The sequence below is a fragment of the Pleurodeles waltl genome, chromosome 11 (assembly GCF_031143425.1).
Source record: "Pleurodeles waltl isolate 20211129_DDA chromosome 11, aPleWal1.hap1.20221129, whole genome shotgun sequence".
Classification (NCBI taxonomy): domain Eukaryota; kingdom Metazoa; phylum Chordata; class Amphibia; order Caudata; family Salamandridae; genus Pleurodeles; species Pleurodeles waltl.
This window is the reverse complement of record NC_090450.1, coordinates 740,247,515-740,268,799: the sequence shown is the minus strand read 5'-3', so window position 1 is coordinate 740,268,799 and position 21,285 is coordinate 740,247,515. Positions and strand designations below refer to the sequence as shown.

Here is a 21,285-nt window from a genome sequence, read left to right as displayed (position 1 = left end):
ATCATTAATTACTATAATTCATCCCATGATAAGTCTTCCCAATTCTTAACACTTGATACGGAATGGGATGCTTCAAATGGGGAGAGGAGAACCCTGAAGAGTGCATACAGTTCATCAATATGGACCCTCTAGTGTTTTTCATCAATTGGAATAGGCTTTTTAGGTGATATTTGCCTAAACAGTGTGCAATAATGCACAACAATGTATTTGTATTTCTCGTGTCTAAGGCATTTAGAAGGGGCCACCATAGTTTTGCAACATTCATTTCATTTTGTTGTTTTCTACTTGTCTTAGAAACTGGTCTTGGTAACAGTAGAACAAACAGATCGTTTGTTAGCAGCATGTGAATTTAATGGACCGGAGAGTCGAACGATTAGATTTATAACATCTGTGAAAGAGTCTACTGGGAGGTGAACTTGTTACTTTATCTAAAAGATTTCCACAGCGAATAGACTATTTGGACGTGTTCTGATATCACTATTGCCAGAAGAACCAGTGCCTACTAAATCACCTGGCAATTGCAGAAGCATAGCTAAATGATGGTGGTGACGCAAATAGTTCTTACGCCAGTTATACTAGATACTATGTTAGCTTCAATACAATGATAAGGCACAGATTTTAAGTTTCTGTGCTGCCTTGAGAAATTATGAAACAAATGGTCATTAAACATCCCACTGATCAGTGCCAAGTTTAATTCTAAACCTCACTTTAATAAAATATGGGCTCACTTATCGTTCCTTTTATTTGGACATATAGGCTCTGCTAGATGCCAAAGTGTGTCTTGCTCAGAATAGCAACTATTCTTGGAAGAAACTGACGAAACTTTTGTATTGAAGTCCCCAACAATTAATAAAATAGCGTTTAGTAATAACCTCTCAGCGTTTAAAATAGCATCATGAAGTTCTAATAAAGCATTATTACACTTAGGAGACAAAGATTACAAACAGAATATTCTGAAAGCTTATGCTGTGAGCCACCAAAAGAGTAATAGATCAACAATGCAGTAAGCAGCACTTTTAAAATCATCCAACTAATCTAAAATCCGTTATCCTTGCCCCCATTAACAGAGTTAATTACACCCTCTAAAATAGGGAAGTAATCTGATAGTAACATTTTTTTTTAAGGCACAAATGACCTACTTGAGTGATTTTGAACACTTGTACAAGCATTTAGTGGGTCTTTCACATTTTCGACAGACAAAAGGCCTTGATAAATGATTTTCCGATTTTGAAACTCTTGTTAACATGTTTACATAAATGTAATAAGCATGTTCTGCTTAAGAGGATAAAATATCCAAAGGCAAAGAACAGTTCGAATCTTGCTGATGACTTTGTGGTGGCTTTCCAAAAATGACCAAAAGTGTATCCAAAGATACAAGAAACCAGTAAAGAATCAAACCAGAGGTATCTACCTCCACCTTATGGTGCTGGTGCCACCGTCTCCACCCAATGACAATTATGTCAAATATAATCGGGACGAGCCTGGCCAAGGAGCTCTTTAAAGAGAGGGATCCCCAAAAAAAGAAAGAAAAATCACTCCACAAATGCTGTGACCAGTCTGACAAAAGATCTTGCTAACCCGTTGCCTATAGCAAGAACAGGTGTGGGGAGGGATTAGATACACTTTCTGCTCGACCTACTGCTGGAAGCTGCTCAGCTACTAAGAGATCTTTGTTGAGACGCAAGCCTCCAGAAACCCCAAAGCAGACACCCAAATCCTGCCACCCATCCAACCCTCCCAGCTCCCCGGATAGGGTGAACGCAGTGATCACGTGTCTATTGCGGCCGTACCTCAGGGTTAATAGGCTAATGCAAGGAAGAAGGAAAAACAAGCAGCAGTAAATAGAAAACAGTTTACAACAAATCCTAGAGGGGGGCGTGGCAAGGATGGTGTCTGGGTAAGATGGGTCACACCAAGTGTTTCTCTCGGTGTTGCATACCAAATCTGACCCAGATAGGCAACATGTAGAACTGGGGGGTGGGTGGGGGAGGGACACTGGTTGGGTTCCTCATCGCTTTCTACACCCCAACTTCAATTTGGCACTCTTCCTTAACTCATTAACCCCTGCATCACTAACTGAGACAATGTGCTGTGTGGGGGAACTACATTGCTTGGAGGCAGAAATCAGGGCCCCACACGTTATTGCTGCTCAGAGACCAGGCCGCTTTTCTTCCATTGGCAATAGCGAGGCTCACACACGCTACTGCTTTAAACGGCCTAGCACCCTGGACTAAAGGGAATACATGACCAGGAAGCATGCAAAGGGGGACAGGGCTGGCGGATCCCTGGCCTGTCTAGTTCGTTCTGTCCCTTCTAGAGCACCCATTACAGCCATCCAACATATAGCTGGCGTAATAGTCAATTCACAGGAAGTGATCAACCTCGCTTTCCACACCAATTACGGCACTCTATACGCGGCTCCAGTTATGGAAGAACAAGGCTGCGGTTACAGAAAACACTTTGGCGTCTCCAACATTCCTTGATGTGCTGCAGCTACCATGGATACACACATCTCACTGTGTTGATTGGAAACCCCACCATGACAGACAAAATCTCCCAGAAGCCTAAACAAATGGCATGTGGTAATACACCAGGAATGGATGGCTGTGGAATCCTATGTTACTTTTGCATCCCAGCTCAGTCTGTGCCTCCTCTGGGTATAAGACAAGAATACTTCCCCAAACTCTGATGAATGCAATGCGATGGTCCTCCCTAAGTCGAACAGGGATCCTCTGCTGAGGTCCTATCACCCCCTGTCCCTCCTAAACACAGACTACAATGTTCTTTGTAAGGTGTGGGGCAATAGGCTGATACTGGTAGCCCAACATCTAATCGATCATAATTGTTTCAATACCCAGTAGGAACACCTTCCTGAATCTATGTCGCCTTTTCGTTGTTAATAAACTGGGCGAAGACCTCCAGGGCGACTCCCTGGGATGCTTCATTAGTTATTGAAAAAGTATTACCCTGAGGTGAGAGTTGGCCATGGTAAAGACAGATGCCACAATATCAGCTCCATTCCACGTAGAGCAGGGTACTCAACAGGGCTGTCCTAATCAAAAATCAAAAAGCATCTAAGTAGTTTTAAAAACACAATAATGCTGTCAGCGTATAAAAGTACCTTGAGTGCGTCAAAAATAACCCTGTATGGGCGAGTGCTCGTCAAAAAGAGCTTGTGATGCGTTGATTCCACTCACGAGCTGGACATTGTGTTGTTTCTCCTCTCGCCGGATCGGGCGCGTCGTTTCTTCTCTCTGCAGGAGAGTGATGCGTCGATCCGGTCAGCACTCTTGGGTCTGGGCAGGCCTTGCGTTGTTTTTCTGCGCCCAGGAGTACTTGAGTCGGAAATCCCGCTGCACGATGATCCGAAAACCCTGCAGCGCGGGTTGTGAACTCCCAGCCTCCGTCAGCGATGCTGTGCGTCGTTTCTCCTGCTCCGTGCGTCTATTCTTCGGTCGCGTTTCCTGGAAGTGTCGTTTCTCAGCTGCGGAGCCGGCAGCGCGTTGTTTCTTCTGCCGCAGATCGGAGTTGCGTCGATCTTTTCCCAGCACGGTGCTCTGTGCGAGGATTTTCTTGTCTTTAGGCTGCCAGCTTCTCCTTTCAGGGTCCCACGAACTGGATGGGCACCACAGGGCAGAGTAGGAGTCTCTCCAGAGACTCCAGGTGCTGGCAGTGAGAAGTCTTTGCTGTCCCTGAGACTTCAAACAACAGGAGGCAAGCTCTAAATCAAGCCCTTGGAGATTTCTTCTCAAGATGAAAGGCACACAAAGTCCAGTCTTTGCCCTCTTACTCTGGCAGAAGCAGCAACTGCAGGATAGCGCCACAAAGCACAGACACAGGCAGGGCAGCTCTTCTGCAGGCAGAGGTTCCTCTTGTTTCCAGAAGTGTTTCTGAAGTCTGTGGTTTTGGGTGCCCTTCTTATACCCATGTTCTCCATTGAAGTAGGCCTACTTCAAAGTAAAGTCTCTTTTGAATGTGAAATCCTGCATTGCCCAGGCCCCCCAGACACTCGCAAGGGGGGTTGGAGAATGCATTGTATGAGGGCAGGAACAGCCCTTTCAGGTGTGAGTGACCACTCCTCCCCTCCCTCCTAGCACAGATGGAACATCAGGATATGCAGGCTACACCCCAGCTCCCTTTGTGTCACTGTCTAGGGTGAGATGCAACCAGCCCAACTGTCAAACTGACCCAGACAGGGAATCCACAAACAGGCAGAGTCACAGAAAAGGTATAAGCAAGAAAATGCTCACTTTCTAAAAGTGGCATTTTCAAACACACAATCTTAAAATGAACTTTACTAAAAAATGAATTTTTAAATTGTGAGTTCAGAGACCCCAAACTCCAGATATCCATGCGCTCCCAAAGGGAATCTACACTTTAATTAGATTTCAACGTAGCCCCCATGTTAACCTATGAGAGGGACAGGCCTTGCAACAGTGAAAAACGAATTTAGCAATATTTCACTGTCAGGACATATAAAACACATTACTATATGTCCTACCTTAATCATACACTGCACCCTGCCCTTGGGGCTACCTAGGGCCTACCTTAGGGGTGTCTGACATGTAAGAAAAGGGATGGTTCAGGCCTGGCAAGTGGGTACACTTGCCAAGTCGAATTTACAGTTAAAACTGCACACACAGACACTGCAGTGGCAGGTCTGAGACATGATTGCAGAGCTACTTGTGTGGGTGGCACTACCAGTGCTGCAGGCCCACTAGTAGCATTTGATTTACAGGCCCTGGCACCTCCAGTGCAGTTTACTAGGGACTTACTAGTAAATCAAATATGCCAATCATGGATAAGCCAATTATATACACATTTTGCACAATAGGGGGCAAGCGAATGGCAGCAGTAAAAGTGACCCTGATAACAAGTACAGATTAGGAGCTTTGGTATACTGTCAATATCGGCACTGTTTGAAATCAAGTACATAGGTCGCAGGAGTTCGCTAATAAAAAGCAACTCTGTTGGAGCGTATAAGGACACTGGGCGTGTTCTAACCAGGACTGCAGCAAGAGAATTCCCAAGAGTGTTTTAACTTAAACTTAACGCGTGTGTTATTAGCATCGAGGTGGGTTAAGATGCGAGGAATTCTAAAAGAAGCCGGATACCATGAGAAGACTGATGCAGTCTATCTGAAAGGGAGAAATTCACCCAACTGGAGGAGTATGAAGTTTAGAGGGTCCTAGTCACACACAGATTAATTTGAAGTAGTGACAGGTAAGTCAGCGACTTTCATGAGCCGCTGTGCAAACCTGCACAGAAAGGTTTTTTGTTTAATTACATCGTATAAACAGAATACCGAGAAGTAAAAAGAAAAAATAGAGCCGAACGAACTGCATCCCGGGCCCAGCTGCCAATACTGACTTGCCGTTGCCACTTCACTCCAACATGGCGACCACGCTCACACCGTTTCCTAGGTTTTCTTTAATTTTTAAAGCGAGCTACAGAATCGGGTATATTACATGAAATTGGTAGACATCTACGTTCTGGGAGAGGAGACATATTTGTGTAACCATTTCTGGGCCTTCCCGCCTGTTAAGCCAGTCGGTTGTACAGTTCGCACTGTGTCTCGCAAGACCCATGAAACAGAATTATCTTTCTTACTTACTACATCTATTTCGCTGTGCCACCCAATACGCTGAAAACATCACTCTCTCTTCAGCTCCTTCGCGGGCTCTGCGCGTCGTCCACGTTCCATTACCACACTCTAACTGAACCAAATCTAATATGTGAAGCGGCCTAGCTTACCTCTTTGTACGTTTTCGCGTCACTGTAGCGACCGTTCCAACATGGCGGCCGCCATCGTATGAGATGCACCACGAACACCCTGCGCTTTCCACGACACAACCCTTGCTCTGTTGACTGTAAGTGGCACGTCGTACCCACCCTTTTATTCCCCGCCCCCTTTGCTCCACCCTGCTGTCCCGCCCATCTAAGTTATCCTTGCTCTCTGCGCCTCCAGCGGTGCAGGTGACTTTTAAACCTCCTCTCGAAGGTGAGGCAAGCTTGAGTGCGGAGCCCGTAGTTTGCTTATGACTGACGCTGGCCGCGCCTGTGTGGGACCAGGGCCCTGTGATACGTATAAAGGCTGGCTTTTCAAATGGACCAACTACCTGAAGGGCTATCAACGCCGCTGGTTCGTGCTCAGCAACGGTCTGCTGTCATACTACAGGTATGGGCGGGGTATGCACTGCTGCAGGTACAGTAGGCTAGGTAGTGAGACATCCTTTCGCAGTGCCTAGAAATGGCCATAGTTTTGAGTAGCCCTTTATGTAACGTATACATGAAAAGAAAAACAAATATATTCTTACAAGGGTCTCGTACTGTGTTTTTAGTGGAGAGGAGTAATATGAATGAGCTATTATAAATACAAGAATTTCCAACAACTACATGTGTATGGTGATTAAAGCTCTGCCACAAGTAGAAGCATAGGAATGCAGTACAAGTAAACGTGAGGTTAAAGAATTGAAACAGAAGGTCCCACTCCCCTCCTAGAAAAATCAAATGTAGCAAACAAAAAAAATCCATCTTTCTATAAGGTTTAATTCGCAAGAGAAATCGAGGAGCCCCTTCGTACACCAAGAGTGGGCAGTAAATTCTCATTGAAAGAAGGGCAAGGCACATAAACTGGCAGCACAGGGTCACGTGAACAGTGAAAAAACTAAGGTTCCCGGGTACAAAATTAGGACTAGGCCTCAAAATTACTTTGTCTGGGGAAAAAAAAGACGTTAGGAGCGGCTCTAAACTTAAAAAGGCCTCCTAACCTTTCAGTGCTCCTTCCTGAAGAACTTGCCCCTAAACTAATAGCTTATCAGACACATATTTCAAGTCTTCAGAACCTAATGGCTTAATTGGAGCTCTTTGAACTGCTAATAATCCCACGACAATGGAATAGGGGGAACAATTTCTGACTGTCTTAGGGGAAAAAAACCCTCAACAACCATGCTGTCAAAAGAACAATCGAGTTCAGCTGTGGGCTATCAAAAGCCCTCACATCTGCTCAGTGAGCCTACAAGTTGGTAACTGCGAGTGAGTCCCAGTAGGAGGCCATCCCTATAAAAATCCAATATCAAAGAAAACAGTGTATAAACATTTCTGGTTAAATTCAACCTTTCAAAGCTTCGCCAGAGCCTGTACTATGTCCTTATTGTTGGTGGATGCATGTACTGCTGAATACGTTCGTCTACTTCAGAGAAACAGCCTATGTTAGTCACGTTTAACCTCCCAAGTGCTTTATGCCCTATTGAAGATGAACCTTGAATGCCAGAGGAAAAAGACTGCCTCTCAGCAGATAAGGTGACAAAGTATCATCCAATGTGCCTGAACTGCCAGCTTGAGATGAAGAGGAAACCATGGCCGACGCTTCTAGCATGGCACCTTCCTAAGTATCTCTATCCGGTCCTCCTTCACCTTCTTGAACATGTCCAGAACTAAGGGAATGGGAGAGAAGCCATAAAGGAGCATCTTGGGCCATGGAAAGGATTATGAATCCACCCTCCAAGTTTCAGGACAAGGAACCCTCATGAAAAAATTGGCAGAAGTGCATTCTTCCTGGATGCGACAAAATCCACCTCCTGCATTCCTAGTTCTCTGTAGTATCTGGAGGAATGTGGACTGGGACAGGACTAGAGCTACAGAGGAGGTGTACAGTCTTGCTTACATGGTTGCAGGCCCATTCACCCTTCCCGAAAGGGAGATCAGCCTCGTCCCACATACAATGTCCCAAATACAATTCTCCTGAGCCATAGTCAACAAGGACTTTACTTGCGCGCTCCCCTGATGGTTGACATATACCAGGAGTACTTGGTTGTACATCCTGACCTGAACGTTATGGCTGTTCAAGAATGAAGCAAAATGCAGCAGTGCCATCTGGACTGCCTTCAACTCTCTCTATATGGGCAACAATACCCTTTAACTCACATGCCATCCCCCTGTGCTGATTGTGTTCTCCAAAACATTACCTCAGCCCTCCTCACTCACATCAGTGGTCAGGATCTTGGGTAGAAAGACTTCCAGGGACAACACCCTGGCTAGATGTAGCTTATTTAACCACCAGTGCAGTGCCTGAAAAATCCATGAGGTTCCGGGGACTCTGTTTTTTTTTTTTTTCTTTTTTTACTGAAGTGACTTGGGGTCTGAAAAGTCTTTAACCACTCTCTTGCTCTTCGGGCATCTTGGGCAAGAGAAGTCAAGAGGGATGGCACCAGTTTTTGCTTCTAGGACACAAGAAAGAACACCTCCTGATTCATTCTGAGGTGCACCCCCCTATGCACTGGAGATCCGGAGTCCATGCCAAATGAGGGCTGTTGTTTGGCAAACATCTGTGCTCTTCCAACATCTTGTAGATGACTTCTTGCTGATGAACCTTAAAAACAGAAAAACAAGTCCACCAAATAAGGGAAGGTCTGAATTCCTCTTGCATGGCTCACCTCAGCCAAGAATGCAAGTCAGTACCTTTGTAAAGCTCCTCGGACAGGAAGTCAACTAAAAGGCCAGACTTGGAACAGGGACTGATTGTCTCAAACAGCAAGCAGTAGATAATTTTACAATGCTTGCTGTATCTACCCATGCAAATATTCATCTAGGAAGTCCAAAGAAGCCAGGAAATCTTCTTTCTCTTTTTGATATGGTATATAGGGTAGAACTAATTGCAGGTACATCATCTTGGATTTTACACGTGACCTAAAGCTGTTGACTGCTTTTAGATCTATTCAAACAGGTCTGTACTCTCTGAATATCTTCTACACTTGAAACAGTGTTGAGTAAAATCCCTTCTGTTTATGTCGGAGTGGAACTACTGCTGATCTTTAGCATTATACTCTGGAACCCCTCCAACAAGGCTCACATTTTTGCTGATCGTAAGCAAAGAGTTGGGTTACGAACAATCAGCTGTACTTTCTTGAAAAGGGATCTGACAACCCAGCTGTAAAAGGTCCTGAAAAGATGAATCCACAATTGCTGCCTTCTAGTTGTCATGGAAAAACGTCACCTTCCTCCTACTGGTAATTGGTGACGTTTCCCAACACAATCATGATTTTGGGGTCAACGGAGCTTGGTTGAAAGCTCTAACATACTGAATCAGGGACCTTTCTGATTGAGGAACTCCCTGGCTACGACCCTTCCATGAAAGGACTGATTATGTAGCTTCAGCCTGGAAAGATAATCTAAAGCCATTTTTGAGTCATAGAACTTTTCATCTCACCAGAGGTTTTGAAGGTGCCATCAACTTTCTGTCTTCAACATTTTTTATTTTTTTATTTTGACCCTTGTCTCCAGCTGTGTGCCAAAGAGACCCTGTAAAGTGGATATGTATCAGGTGGTTCATTTGTGTAGAATCCACCTTCTAGGACTTAATCTGTATTTGCACTCTTGCTGCTATAGATGATCTTGCTGCTGTTGCCACTAGAGAATCCAACTAAACATTTGACAAAAACTGGCGTGCTGTTCCATCATTGATCAGACTGAGCTAAAATCCGAACCCTGGTAAAAAAAATATTTGGCCAATTTCTGAAAGTACTTCAATAATAACTATATTGCATAGTTGTCAGAGGCCCTGATGACAGAATTTGCCTTCTTCGATGTTCATTTTACCCTTTTAACTATGGGATCCAATGGTGAGGTCTGTTCCAGTATAATTGTCCCCTCAGAGGACAAACCGGCCATCAATGAATCAAGGAGGACAAAAGATCTATTTACCCACCTGCTTCTATTTGTTCATCACCACCTTCCTTATGACTCCTTTTAGCACTAAACACTCAGTTTCTTTCCCCTAGTAGAGGAAAGAAATCATTCTCCTTAGAAACTGCACGTTTTCCTTCAAGTGCTGAAGTACTTTTTCCAACCCCCCCATTGGACTTCTCCTCCTGATCCTGGTCTCGATCAAGAGGAATACCCATCCAGGGCCTTTCAGGAGAAACTGAAGCCTCTCTCGCTTTAAAGACTACAGATACAGGTTGTTTAGTCATAACCTGTATACCCCCCCTGAGTGGGAATTTGAGTTGATTATGCCGACATGAGCAATCATCCATTCTTAACCCTCTTTGCTGCTAAGCTTCCCCCCCCCCCCCCCCCCCCCCCCCCCCGAATGCTAAGTCCTTTCTTGGCTAGTTAGGGTAGTTCACTCTTAAGCCTCCATAACGTTTTACTCACATAATGTATCCACACCAAATTTGTGTTCCCCCCCCGCCTCCCCCAACAGGGGATTTCAAAGGTACCCAGGGGATAATGATTCCCCTCGAGGGATTAACAAAATATCCAACATATAGCTACACTTTTTTGTTAATCAGTTCTGTTTATTGACAGTAATGTAAATGATAGAGACGTAACTTGATAGAGCACTGAGTTCCACATCAAATGCCCAAAACCCCCATTTGCAAGTTCAGCTTATCAGTCAACAATTACGTTGGGCCTGGGAGGACCAGGTCGTGCCACTGAGTGGTCCCATAGAGGTAAAGTCATTACAGATGTTGTCTCTGAAGGCATTCCAACCCCCCCTACCCCAATCTTTGTTCTTTTTCAGGGGCAGGCCGACCTGCGACACACCCTTTAACCCAACATAATCCAATCCATGTCTTTCTTTCAGTTACCCAACCAGGGCGTTTGCTCTGCCCCCCACATTCTTACAGTGGTACGTGTGGCCACCACCAGACACAATCTCCGCTATATCTGCCTCATGCGGGTCACCTCAGCCTCATCCCAAATATTTAGGAGATATCACTTCACCCATGCACTCCACCACCTCTGTCCAGAAAGTTTGGATTATAGGGCAAGCCAATACAGCGTGGTAGAACATACCAGGATGCCCACATCCACGCTGGCAAACCTCCATCATTGCTCAACCCATTTTGAAAAATAAGGATTGGGTGTATTATGTTCTGTGCAGTATTTTTAACTGTACTAGTCTGAACCCTGCCGTATGGCCACCTCCTGTGGGGATGCCAGGGCTTCCCCCCCACTCGTCGTCTTCCAGTCCCCCTCAGTTGTGTACCCCGTACCCCCGCTCCCTCGGGTGTTGTAATGTATCGAGGATGTTATTGAGTAATTTCTTTTATATGTTAGGGAGGTTGCCTTTCGGGGGATGGACTCGTCTAGTAAACGGTCTTCCAGTGGCGAAGATTCGGGAAGGATCGTTCTCTTGGGCAATATTGCCCGGATCGCATGACGTTTCTGAATGTAGCGATAAACCTCGGAGGGTGCTATGGGCCCACGATCAATATGGTGTATGGTTTTAAGATGGTTTTGCGCAGGGAACTGCATTCACTAGAAACGGATATTCGTAGACCCGAACAGAGGGTACCAGAAGACCAGACGGTTGCTGGCCCATTGGTGAGTGCGCGGCTAGCATACAACTCAACATTAGAACATTTGTGCAGATTAGATTATAAAGAATACCAAACTGGAAAACACATGAAGTGGGACAAGGCAGGTCAGCTTTTGGCTTGGCTTCTCCGTTCTGCATCTCTGAGGGTTCCCATTGCTGCAATACGAGATAGAGCGGGCACCATTCTCAATCCGCAGGTGGCTATTAATGCAGCGTTTCGCTCTTACTATTCTGAGCTCTATGCTGCCCCACCAGACAGGCACCACTCAGATTAGCTCGTTCCTGGACACATTGCATCTGCCATACCAGCAAATACCTCAACAGACAGATCTAGAAGCCCCTTTAACCGAGATCGCGGATGGGATCAAACAAATAACATAGGCCAAGACACCTGGAGCAGACGGCTGGCTGGTAGAATTTTACATCGCCTTTAGATCTAAACTCGCCCCTCCCCTGCTTAAAGTGTATAATTCAGCCTTCTCAAAAGAGATACTGCCAAATTTACTCTGGGAAGAAGCCTAGGTGGTTCTTTCTAAACCGGATTGAGATTTACTGTTATTGGGGTCATATAGACCACTGTCCTTACTGAACACTGACTATAAGATATTAGGAAAGGTGTTAGCCAACCAACTGATCCCAATAGTACAATCCATAGTACGTCCAAACCAGAATGGGTTTATACCTAGAAGAAACACCGTTCATGTTTATGGACTGGGCACGCTTTAAAGACACAAGCCCCTGGGTTGCATCACTGGACATATAGAAGGCATTCAGCACCCTGGACAGGGAATATTTGAAATCGGTCTTGGCAACGATAGGCCCCAGATTGCTCCGCTGGGTAGATCTGCTCTATAACACACTGCTAGACAGGACTCACCATATCTAATCCATTGGTGATAGAATGCAGCACTCGTCAGGGTTGCCCACTGTACCCGATAATATTTGCAATGGCAATGGAACCTCTTGCGTGTGCACCCAGAGGGCGTGCTCCACAATGAGGACTTCAAGGCGATGGGTTCTGGCACATAATATGATTGTATGCCAATTATGCACTAATTTACGTAAGAAATGTTACAGTGCTGGCTTGGGTCATGGAGCTCCTCCGACTATTCAGGGATGTATCGGGTATAAAAGTGAATTGGAACAAATCCCAGCTCTTCCCAATTAAAGTTCTATCTGAGGCGTAAAAGATGGAACGTTTGTGCAACCCCACTCCCAATGTCTTGTAATACTATTAAATACCTAGGTGTTCGGGTATATCACTCAGAAAAATATCTCATATGGGGCATTGTGGGTAGAGCCATTACCTCCAGTGTGGCTCCATTGTGGGTAGAGATCCTCCCTCCAGTTTTGGACGCCCCTACTGCTTGCACCAGTGGGAAGAGTGGCTATTTCCAAGATGCTGATTCTACCCAGGCTCCTATACTTTTTTCCCACCTTACCGGTAGTGCTGCCTGCACAACTGTTTGCAGAGCTACAGACACTCCTCAATACTTTAATATGGGGAAAAGGTAGGCAGCGAGTGGCACTGACCAAAATGTATTCCCCCCCAAGGACCACGGTAAGCTAGGCGCACTTAACTACTAATTCTACTATGCGACTGCCCAACTACAATGGCCCATGTGATGGATAGTGGGCTAAAATACAGCCTAACTAAGTTGCTGGTTTGGTGGGACACCATCTCCCCCAATCCTACAGTGGTTACTGGGCTCGAAAACAGAGTTGGCTGGAAAAGGCGGAAACACACTCATGAGAGTGGCTAAAAAATGCTGGGCAAAATACCTGGCTAACCAATGTGACTGTACTCCGTATGCTTGAGAATTGTTGTTGTGGGCAATGCTGTGTTTTCGGGTGTTGCAGTCATGCCCAGAGGTAACTAGTTGGACTGAAGCAGGCACTGCTGACAGGGGTGACGTGTTCCCAGACAAGATACCCATCACATTTGATAGTCTATGGTATTAACCAAGGTTTTTTCCTGTCATATGCCACAATTGTACAACACCGTTGCAAGACTTGGCACAAGCCGCACGATGAACTGAAAATCTCTCTGCCTTTTAAGACAATGCTGACACATGGGGGAGGGCGCAAAGCAGTCACGCATTTCTAAGGCTCTATAAGGATGGATAGGGAGGTTCCCCTTAATCAGTTACATACCTTTTGGGAGGCCACATTAGTCACAAAACTAACAGACAAACAGTGGTCGCAGTGTATAGAATCACAAAAATTAATATCCATGAGCGCTAGACTGAAATACACGCAGTTTAATTATCTACACCATACATACCTCACACCTGAACGCTTGGCACAGATGTACCCAGGAACTGCAGATGATTGCCCCGCTGGCAATTTGCGCCCGCATACTTTACACATATGGTGTAGAACTGCCCAGAATTGACCCTTTCAGAAATGGGGTTACATAGTTCCTTGTGGAGGCATTAGACACCCTTTCCCAAAGAGAAGGCGCACATTGTCTTTTGGAGCTTACTGTCCGCTCAGCTGCTCGCAAGTTGATTAACAAATTCATAGACCTAGTCCTAGTGCTAGCGAAGCGAAGGATAGCCATATCAGGCCTCGAAACATCTACTCCACCATTCGCTATGGAAAGTGAGATTTTATCAGGATGAGCTATTTTTAGGACCTACTCGTCCTTTCTGGGGAGTGAACTTGGGCTGGAAAGGAACAGGTGTCATGTTCATTCAAAATGAATGAGCAATAAAGATGCCTTTAAATCTTGTTTTATTTCGACACATTTCTTGTCTGTTCAAGGACAAAGATCAAATGTAAGTTTGTCTCTTTACTAAGTGCTGCTTGTCTTATCCTGATAAATGGTGTTTACTTGTTTTCTCCTAATACAGTTAGAGGATTTTGTAAAGTGAGCTTTCTGACAAACATTGTGAAACAGGCTTTAGGATGTCAGTTTTTTTAATAACACATTTAAGTAGCTTGTACATAAATAGTGCAAATATTTCAAAATATATCAGGCATTACAAATGCACTTTTTTGTAATTCGGAACTGTGATGCAAAGATTTAAATAGCAGCAAAACAAATCAGAACACTTTACTTGGTGATGATCAAATGACAAATATTTGCAGAAACTCGATTTCCAAACATTGATGTGTGTATAGTTTTATTAGTAAAACCGCATGTCACTTGGGAATGTTGTAGCTATTTCAATGTAATATGTGCTGATTGGAAATGACAGTACACTACCACCTCATGCTTTAGTTACATATTCATTAAAAGTGATTGTTTTGAACCAGGATTAAAGAAACAGTCTTGCCCCGCCCCAATGACAATGCTGTTAATGAACTAAGAGCAGGGCCACAGGAATTATGCAGCAGTAGAGGTCCAAATTATGTGGCAGGGTTGAGTAAATTATGTGACAAGAAAAGGCAAATTATGTGTCTTAATGCAGTACATTTTGCAAAAATATTACTTCATTATTTTGTCATTTGTAAACTTGGTAACACAACTGGGTATTGTCTGCACCTCATTAGTACCAATTTAACACCCAAATATTGCAAAAAGCAACAGAAAGGTGCTGTGTCCAGCTTTGCAAAGGGCCTTTCACTGAACGGCAAGACATGCCATCACATCTTTAGTAATCTTTGAACTGTTTGAACTCAAAACATTTTTTTTTGTTAAAATTTTGTTACTCTGTATTCCCACATGTCTCCTGATAAAAACGGTATTTCACATGTAGGTAGGCCTAGCGCCTGCAACAGTAAAAGGCCAGAGAGACAACATGGACACATTGAAAGTGACCTTTTTTTTCAATGTGGGTAGCTGTGGATTTTTGGGCCCTAGCTCAGCCAGCACCTAGGGAAACATAGCAGACCTGCTCATTTAAACAAAAAAAAAAAATAGACACCTAGGGGAATCCAGAGTGTGGCACCCACTGTGGAAGCCCTTGCAAATCTCAAACTCTGACCAAAAACACATTTTCCTCACATTTCCCTGATGGAAAGTTCTTAAATCTGCAGGGAGCAACTAATTTCCTAACACCTGTCATTCCCCCAAGTCTCCAGATAAAAATGCTACTTCACTTATGGGTAGGGCTTGTACCCAGGACAGGAAAGGCCCCAAAGCATAACATGGACTCATTACATCTTTCCACTGAAAACTGGCCCTTTTTAGGTGTTTTTGCAATGTGTCTAGCTGTGGATTTTGGGCCCTTGCTTAGTCCACTCCTAAGGAAGCCTAGAAAACCTGCACACTTTTTAAATCTAGACACCTAGGAGAATCCAGGGTGTGGTGTCTTGTGTGGCTCCTACCAGGTATTTCTACACAGCAGCCCTTGCAAACCTCAAACTTTGACCAAATATAAATGTTCCTCACATTTCTGTGATGGAAAGTTCTGGGATCTGCAGGGAGCACCTACTTTGATACCACCTACTAAGCATCCTGATAAAATTGGTACCTCACTTGGCTGGGTAGACCTAGTGCCTGTAACAGGCAAAATACAATGTGGAGACATCAATATTTCCTGCCATAAAAATGATCTGACTTGGCAATGGGACAGCAGCGTTTTTTTGAGCTGGGGATCGACGGCCACCTAGAAAAACCTACCAAACCCAGACATATCTGAAAACTAGACAGCAAGGGGAGTCCAGAGGGGTGTGCCCCATGTAGGTCCCACAAGTCATTTACCTACAGTGCCCTATAAACCTAAAAAATTGCCTAATATTGCATATTTTCCTTGCATTTCTGTGATGTAAACTTCCGGAATCAGCAGAAATTCACAAGCTTCCTACCATCCAGTGTTCTCCCACTTACCCCAATAAAAACTCTTCCCCCCCTTGTGTGGCTGAGCGTAGTGCCTGCAACAAGAACAGATCAAACCAAGGACAATGAGTGTCCCTTTGTGAGGACTCACAAGGATGTTAGTTTGATGTGTTCCTGTCGCAGGCACTAGATCTAGCCAAACAAGTGGGGCAGCATTTTTATTGGGACAAGTGGGGGAAATTGGTTGGTAGGAATTTTGTGGATTCCTTCTGATTCTAGAAGCATATGTCACAAAAATGCAAGAAGGATGTGCGATTTTAGGTACATTTTGAGGTTCGCTGGGCATTGTGGGTAAGCTCTCTTTCCGGGATCCACAAAAGGCACACCACCCTGTACTCCCCTGGGTGTTTAGTTTTCAGAAATGCCAGGTTTTGTTAGGTTTTCCTCAGTGGCCACCAAAACCTGCATCTACCCTTTTTGTTGATGTTTCCACATTGCATCTTAGACCCCGCACTTTTGGTGGCGCTATGCTCACCCACCCACACAGATGTGAAAACTGTGTGGCAGGAAGTTTGTGGCTCCCCACAGTATCCAGTACTTTCAAACACAGAAAACAGAAGAGAAAATGTGTTTTTGGCCTATGTTTGAGGATTGTTGGGGCTTCTGGGTAGAAAAACATTGTGGGATGCACACGAGCCCGCTGGGGTCCACCTGGTGTCTAGTTTATGAAAATATCTTGAGTTGGTAGATTTTCCCTAGTGACAATGTACTCCCTGGCAGAGAAAGTCAGAAAAGATCAATAATACTGCACCACAATCTACTACTCTAGTACAGATACCAACTGATTGGATTTTGCATGAGGGTGAGAGAAGTTCAAAATATAAATTTTATTAAGAAAAGATTTCATAAAAACAAAAAGTAGAAATCGCTGTTAATAAGAGAATTATATGATACTGAACCAGTGACTCGCAGCTCGTGAGCTGTAAAGCTGCGGCAAGGCACCATCCGCTTTAAAGGCCATTCGCACACCTTTCATGCATCACACACAAAAGCATTCACACCGCCAGCCAAGGGCCTACCATATTACAACACTCACATCAACAGACAGCGCCTTTCATACACCCACAGGACTGACACAGCAATCACACTGCCTGGTAGCTGACTGAGTGTGTGGACTGGCGTTTTGCTGGTAATGTGTGTGTAGGGACCAGAAGCAAGTCACTACACACACTAACACACATACACACATCCCCCTTCCAGAGCCCAGCCAGATGCCAGCTCAGAAACAACAATCACACCACCTGGAAGCTAGTAGAATGCGTGGGCTAGCTTTTTGGTGGCAGTGTTTGTGTGTGTGTGTGGTGACTTGCTGCTGGGCACTACACACACACACACACACACACTTACATCACCATGAAGCTACACACCATTTTAATTTCTAAGTCACTCCCACAATGAACAAATTACACACACAGACAGGAAAAATAAAACATCCAAATTAAAAACAACACTCTATTTCAAAATAGAAAGAAACACTGTATTGGAAGATGATGAAATAACTAACTGGTTGCAAACAAAACAGATGTAACTAAGCACATCAAACTGCTGCCAACCAGGTATCTAAACAGAAAATATATAGCAACACAGACCTCAGTCAGTTCCTTTGTAGTATCATGGTTGCTCCCAACACTTAAATTGTGCATGGTACAATATAAAACATGTGCACACGTTTGTCAGGATTAGTAGAACTCTTGGGGCAGTACATAGACTCTTCTTTCAAACTCCTCTTCGGACACAGGCGCTACATCTCAAACAAGGAAAGTCTTTTTTGGGTGTTGGAGGAATGATTTCCAGAAAGTGGCGATCTTTCTATCCATATAGCCACTAAGGGTGTGGGGTAGTTGGGTTTGAGGGTGGAGTTGGACCAGTGTTCCCTTAATTGGCAGTACCGATTAGGTCACGTTTTTGTAAGAGAAGAGGAAAAGCATATGTGGAGAGTGTCTCGGGAACGAAAGGCTGTGTTGAAATAAGAGGGCAGGGGGGGGAGTCCCTTTACGGACCAGGTGGTCTCACACACATAATAGTGTCTTGCTTCATCATTTGACCACCTAGCCCCACCCAAGTAAGATGGTACTACTTGGGCGGACTCAACCTCTTAGTTAAAAGAATCTGTGTGGCTTTCTTGTATGTGTCCATAAAATAACCCACAATGCCATTCACGCAAGACAAAGTCAAATACCACAAATCAGACAGGGAAGACCCAGTGAGAAAAGAGTACAGATGAATTACATCTGCATTCTAGAGAAGAAAGTGTATGATTTATTTATCACTGACAGTACATTTGGTTCAAGGTTCATTAAACCTATCGTTCCAATGAGGTTCTATGCTACTTTTTTTCCAATTGGGTTACATTCGGAGTAGAAATTATGAAATCTCTCTCTCTGTCTTAAATAACACTAATTAAGCGAAGGGTACAATTTCATTTCAACTCAGTTCTACATCCAACCACTCAGACTAAACACTGCAGTTCACCACCAAAGCCATGGTCTCTTGAAATGACGCTTGCAGGTCATCTCGACCCACTTGTTTCTATCTGCTGTTCTTGCCCTAATTTAACCAGTGCTACCTGGGAGGTTTCCTAATAGAAGTAATTGGCATCATCCTGATCATTGCTTTTGCTGTTTACTCGATGAGAAGAAGTGTTAATTTCTTTAGTTGTAAGGTTTTCCTGTTCCTCTGAGACCCATCTAGGCTGGACCTTATAAGTATGGATTGTCAGGTATTTACTCCATAGGAAACCTTTTCATGGCAAAGGTAGATATCTGCAATTTGGGCTTGACTGTGGTCATTCACTGACTCAGCTAAGCCTCATAGAGCACTTAACAATGCTGAGACAAGATTTCCATGTAGCTGCTGTGCCCAACCTACTAGTTTCGAAGGCCAAAGCACAGAGGAATCTGTTCAACAAGAAGGTAATGTTGGTGCTACAAGGGTGATCTGGCTGTCAAATTGTGCCTAGGAAATTCAAGAATTTTATATCTGCCATACTTCTTATACATTGTGATGTACCTTGGTTTAGGCAGAGTGTGAGAAAATAGGAAGCCAGTTGTCCAAGTTGTTCACCACCAATCCACGTAGTTCAATTTTAACCATTGTTTTTTAACATTGTCAATAATTCTGGAGACAAAGGGTAGGTGAGATTCTGCTCTGTAGTTGGCTGGTGTGTTTGGATTCCGACTGCATTTCTTTGTGTAATGGTTTTACGAACATATAGTTAAGTTAATGAAGAACAATCTGCTTTCTGAGATTGTTTTATGACTGTTGTTAGTATGGCATACAGGTCTTTGTCTTTAAGTATGAGTTGGGTACAGCTTTGCTAGTGACCCATGGTAAATTAAATCTGGGATTTCTCACACTGGTTCTGTGATATATATTTGTCATTCTTGTTTTCTTGAATTTATTTTTTGTACTATTGTAACTCAAAATTTTTGCAGAAATAATGCAGTCTGCAGTGTTTTTTTTTTTTTTTTTTAATAGATCGCTTGTTGGTATAATATTTTTTGCTATTTAGGCGTGTTTTTGCGATTGATGAGCCACATAGCTTACTAAGTATTCCGTTAAGGGTTCTGTTTTAGGGTAAAAGTGCTTTATATGTTTCTTGAAATATTAAATTGTTATAAAAATTCAATAAGGTATTCCAAGGAAGTCTCACAAGAAGACCTTGGTTAGTGAATAAAATAGGATTTCTGTTTTCACGTCCATTGTTATTTTCTTGTTGTGGCATGATTTTATACATATAAAAAAAACACAGAACCACTCTTATTTAATGATGAACCAGAAAAATAGTGATAGAATACAATCATTGTCTCACTGGTGTTCAACATTGGATCAAGACTAACAGTGTGCCTTTCTACTTCCAAAAGGGATGTCCCTCTTACTTGAGCTCTTGTTCCCATTTTCATTTCGCCTACCCTCCATGAGTGGAGCAAAATGCCTGCAAGACTAATTATCTTCTCAGCAATCATTTTTGATGCAGAGTTGGTCGTCCTGCAGGTACATATTATGACAGGGAATGTTATTCTGTGTCTGTTTTCTGTGTATAATCTGTGTGGTTCTGCACCATTGGGTCACTCTGCTATTCCTGGGTTTCTTCTCCAGAATGTTTATGATGGCCTCGCAATACAAAAAAAAACCTTTGTGAAATTTAATGGAGCACAGAACCACGCAGCCCACATCACCTTTGCCCTTAATGCTCAAACTATCTCAAAACCACACTGATAATATGCCACCTGAAGACGTGACACTTGCCTATAGTCCTAAGGAAGTGACCTGATCTCTAAGCTCTTCCAGGAAAGACAAATCATTTTCCCACTAAGGTATCTTTGGCCAGATGACTCTGCTCTGCCTTTATAAAGGGTACAGCTATTCAGGTGGTCTCTGAATAACAGATAACTGAATTGTTTTTTATCTATTTTATTATCTCAAAACACTTTAGAACCTGTCTTTGAAGTTGTGGTTCAACTAGATAGACAGTTGTTCAACGATTGGATATTCAATGAAGAACAGATAATTTGAGGAATCTAGTCGGGTCTATCGAGGAGGTCTCTGCGTCATGTCATACTGGTTTTAAGATTTAGAAATGTCCAGGAATGAGATTCTGAATGCTGTATGATGGATAAATCTTGTGAAGGCAATTTGAAATCACATTCCAGTCGTGAAGTTCTCTTGACAATGCAGATGGTTTGTGCTGGATGATTCAAGCCAAAGTGGTGAACATGAAGTCACATTGAGTGCTGATTTTTAGGTCATTGATTTGAGTTGGAAACTTGTAGCAATTAAGTTGCATTGAATTTGGTTTTGAGATTCTATTCATCAATGCAATTTGGCTGCGGCCCTACCAACGTGCACAAAACTCTGGCACTGCGGCTTGACCTGAACAGGGGTGTGGAATTTATTAAAATATCTACTTGTCCAGTGGACAGGTTGCTTCTCAAATCTACTTGTCCTGTAAAAAGATCTACTTGTCCCTTTGGTGCCATGTAGTGTGGCAACAAATTATGGCAGCAATCTCATTATGTAAGTGCTCTGATAATAGCCTCTCTGATTATGTCAGGGCTACTACCATAGTAGGGCTTAAATACTTGCAGTTTCAATCCCTACTGTAACAATTTCCTTATTTTGCCACCTTTCTGCAGATCTGCATACTGGGGCTGGAGGAAGCAGTAAGCAATAG

The 21,285-nt window shown here is 43.7% G+C and overlaps 2 protein-coding genes across 9 annotated transcripts in view; one reads left to right on the top strand and one right to left on the bottom strand.

Annotated features, from left to right (window-relative positions):
* The window catches only part of DUSP18 (dual specificity phosphatase 18), a 102,808-nt gene extending 96,913 nt beyond the window's left edge, over positions 1-5,895 (bottom strand). For 2 of the 5 annotated variants that reach the window (XM_069214448.1, XM_069214450.1), the window contains exon 1: positions 5,755-5,895. The gene's annotated coding sequence lies outside the window, so the exon portion shown is untranslated. Of the gene's footprint in view, positions 1-5,614; positions 5,713-5,754 lie in introns of those variants that run through there. The other 3 variants (XM_069214451.1, XM_069214452.1, XM_069214453.1) reach the window with 2 other exon arrangements.
* Positions 5,896-5,924: 29 nt separating this feature from the next.
* Positions 5,925-21,285, top strand: part of OSBP2 (oxysterol binding protein 2) — a 1,025,274-nt gene continuing 1,009,913 nt past the window's right edge. For 3 of the 4 annotated variants that reach the window (XM_069214445.1, XM_069214446.1, XM_069214444.1), the window contains exon 1: positions 5,927-6,178. In XM_069214445.1, coding sequence (XP_069070546.1) covers positions 6,039-6,178 — 140 coding nt within the window. In that variant the 5' untranslated portion in view covers positions 5,927-6,038. Of the gene's footprint in view, positions 6,179-21,285 lie in introns of all 4 variants that reach the window. The other variant, XM_069214447.1, reaches the window with a different exon arrangement.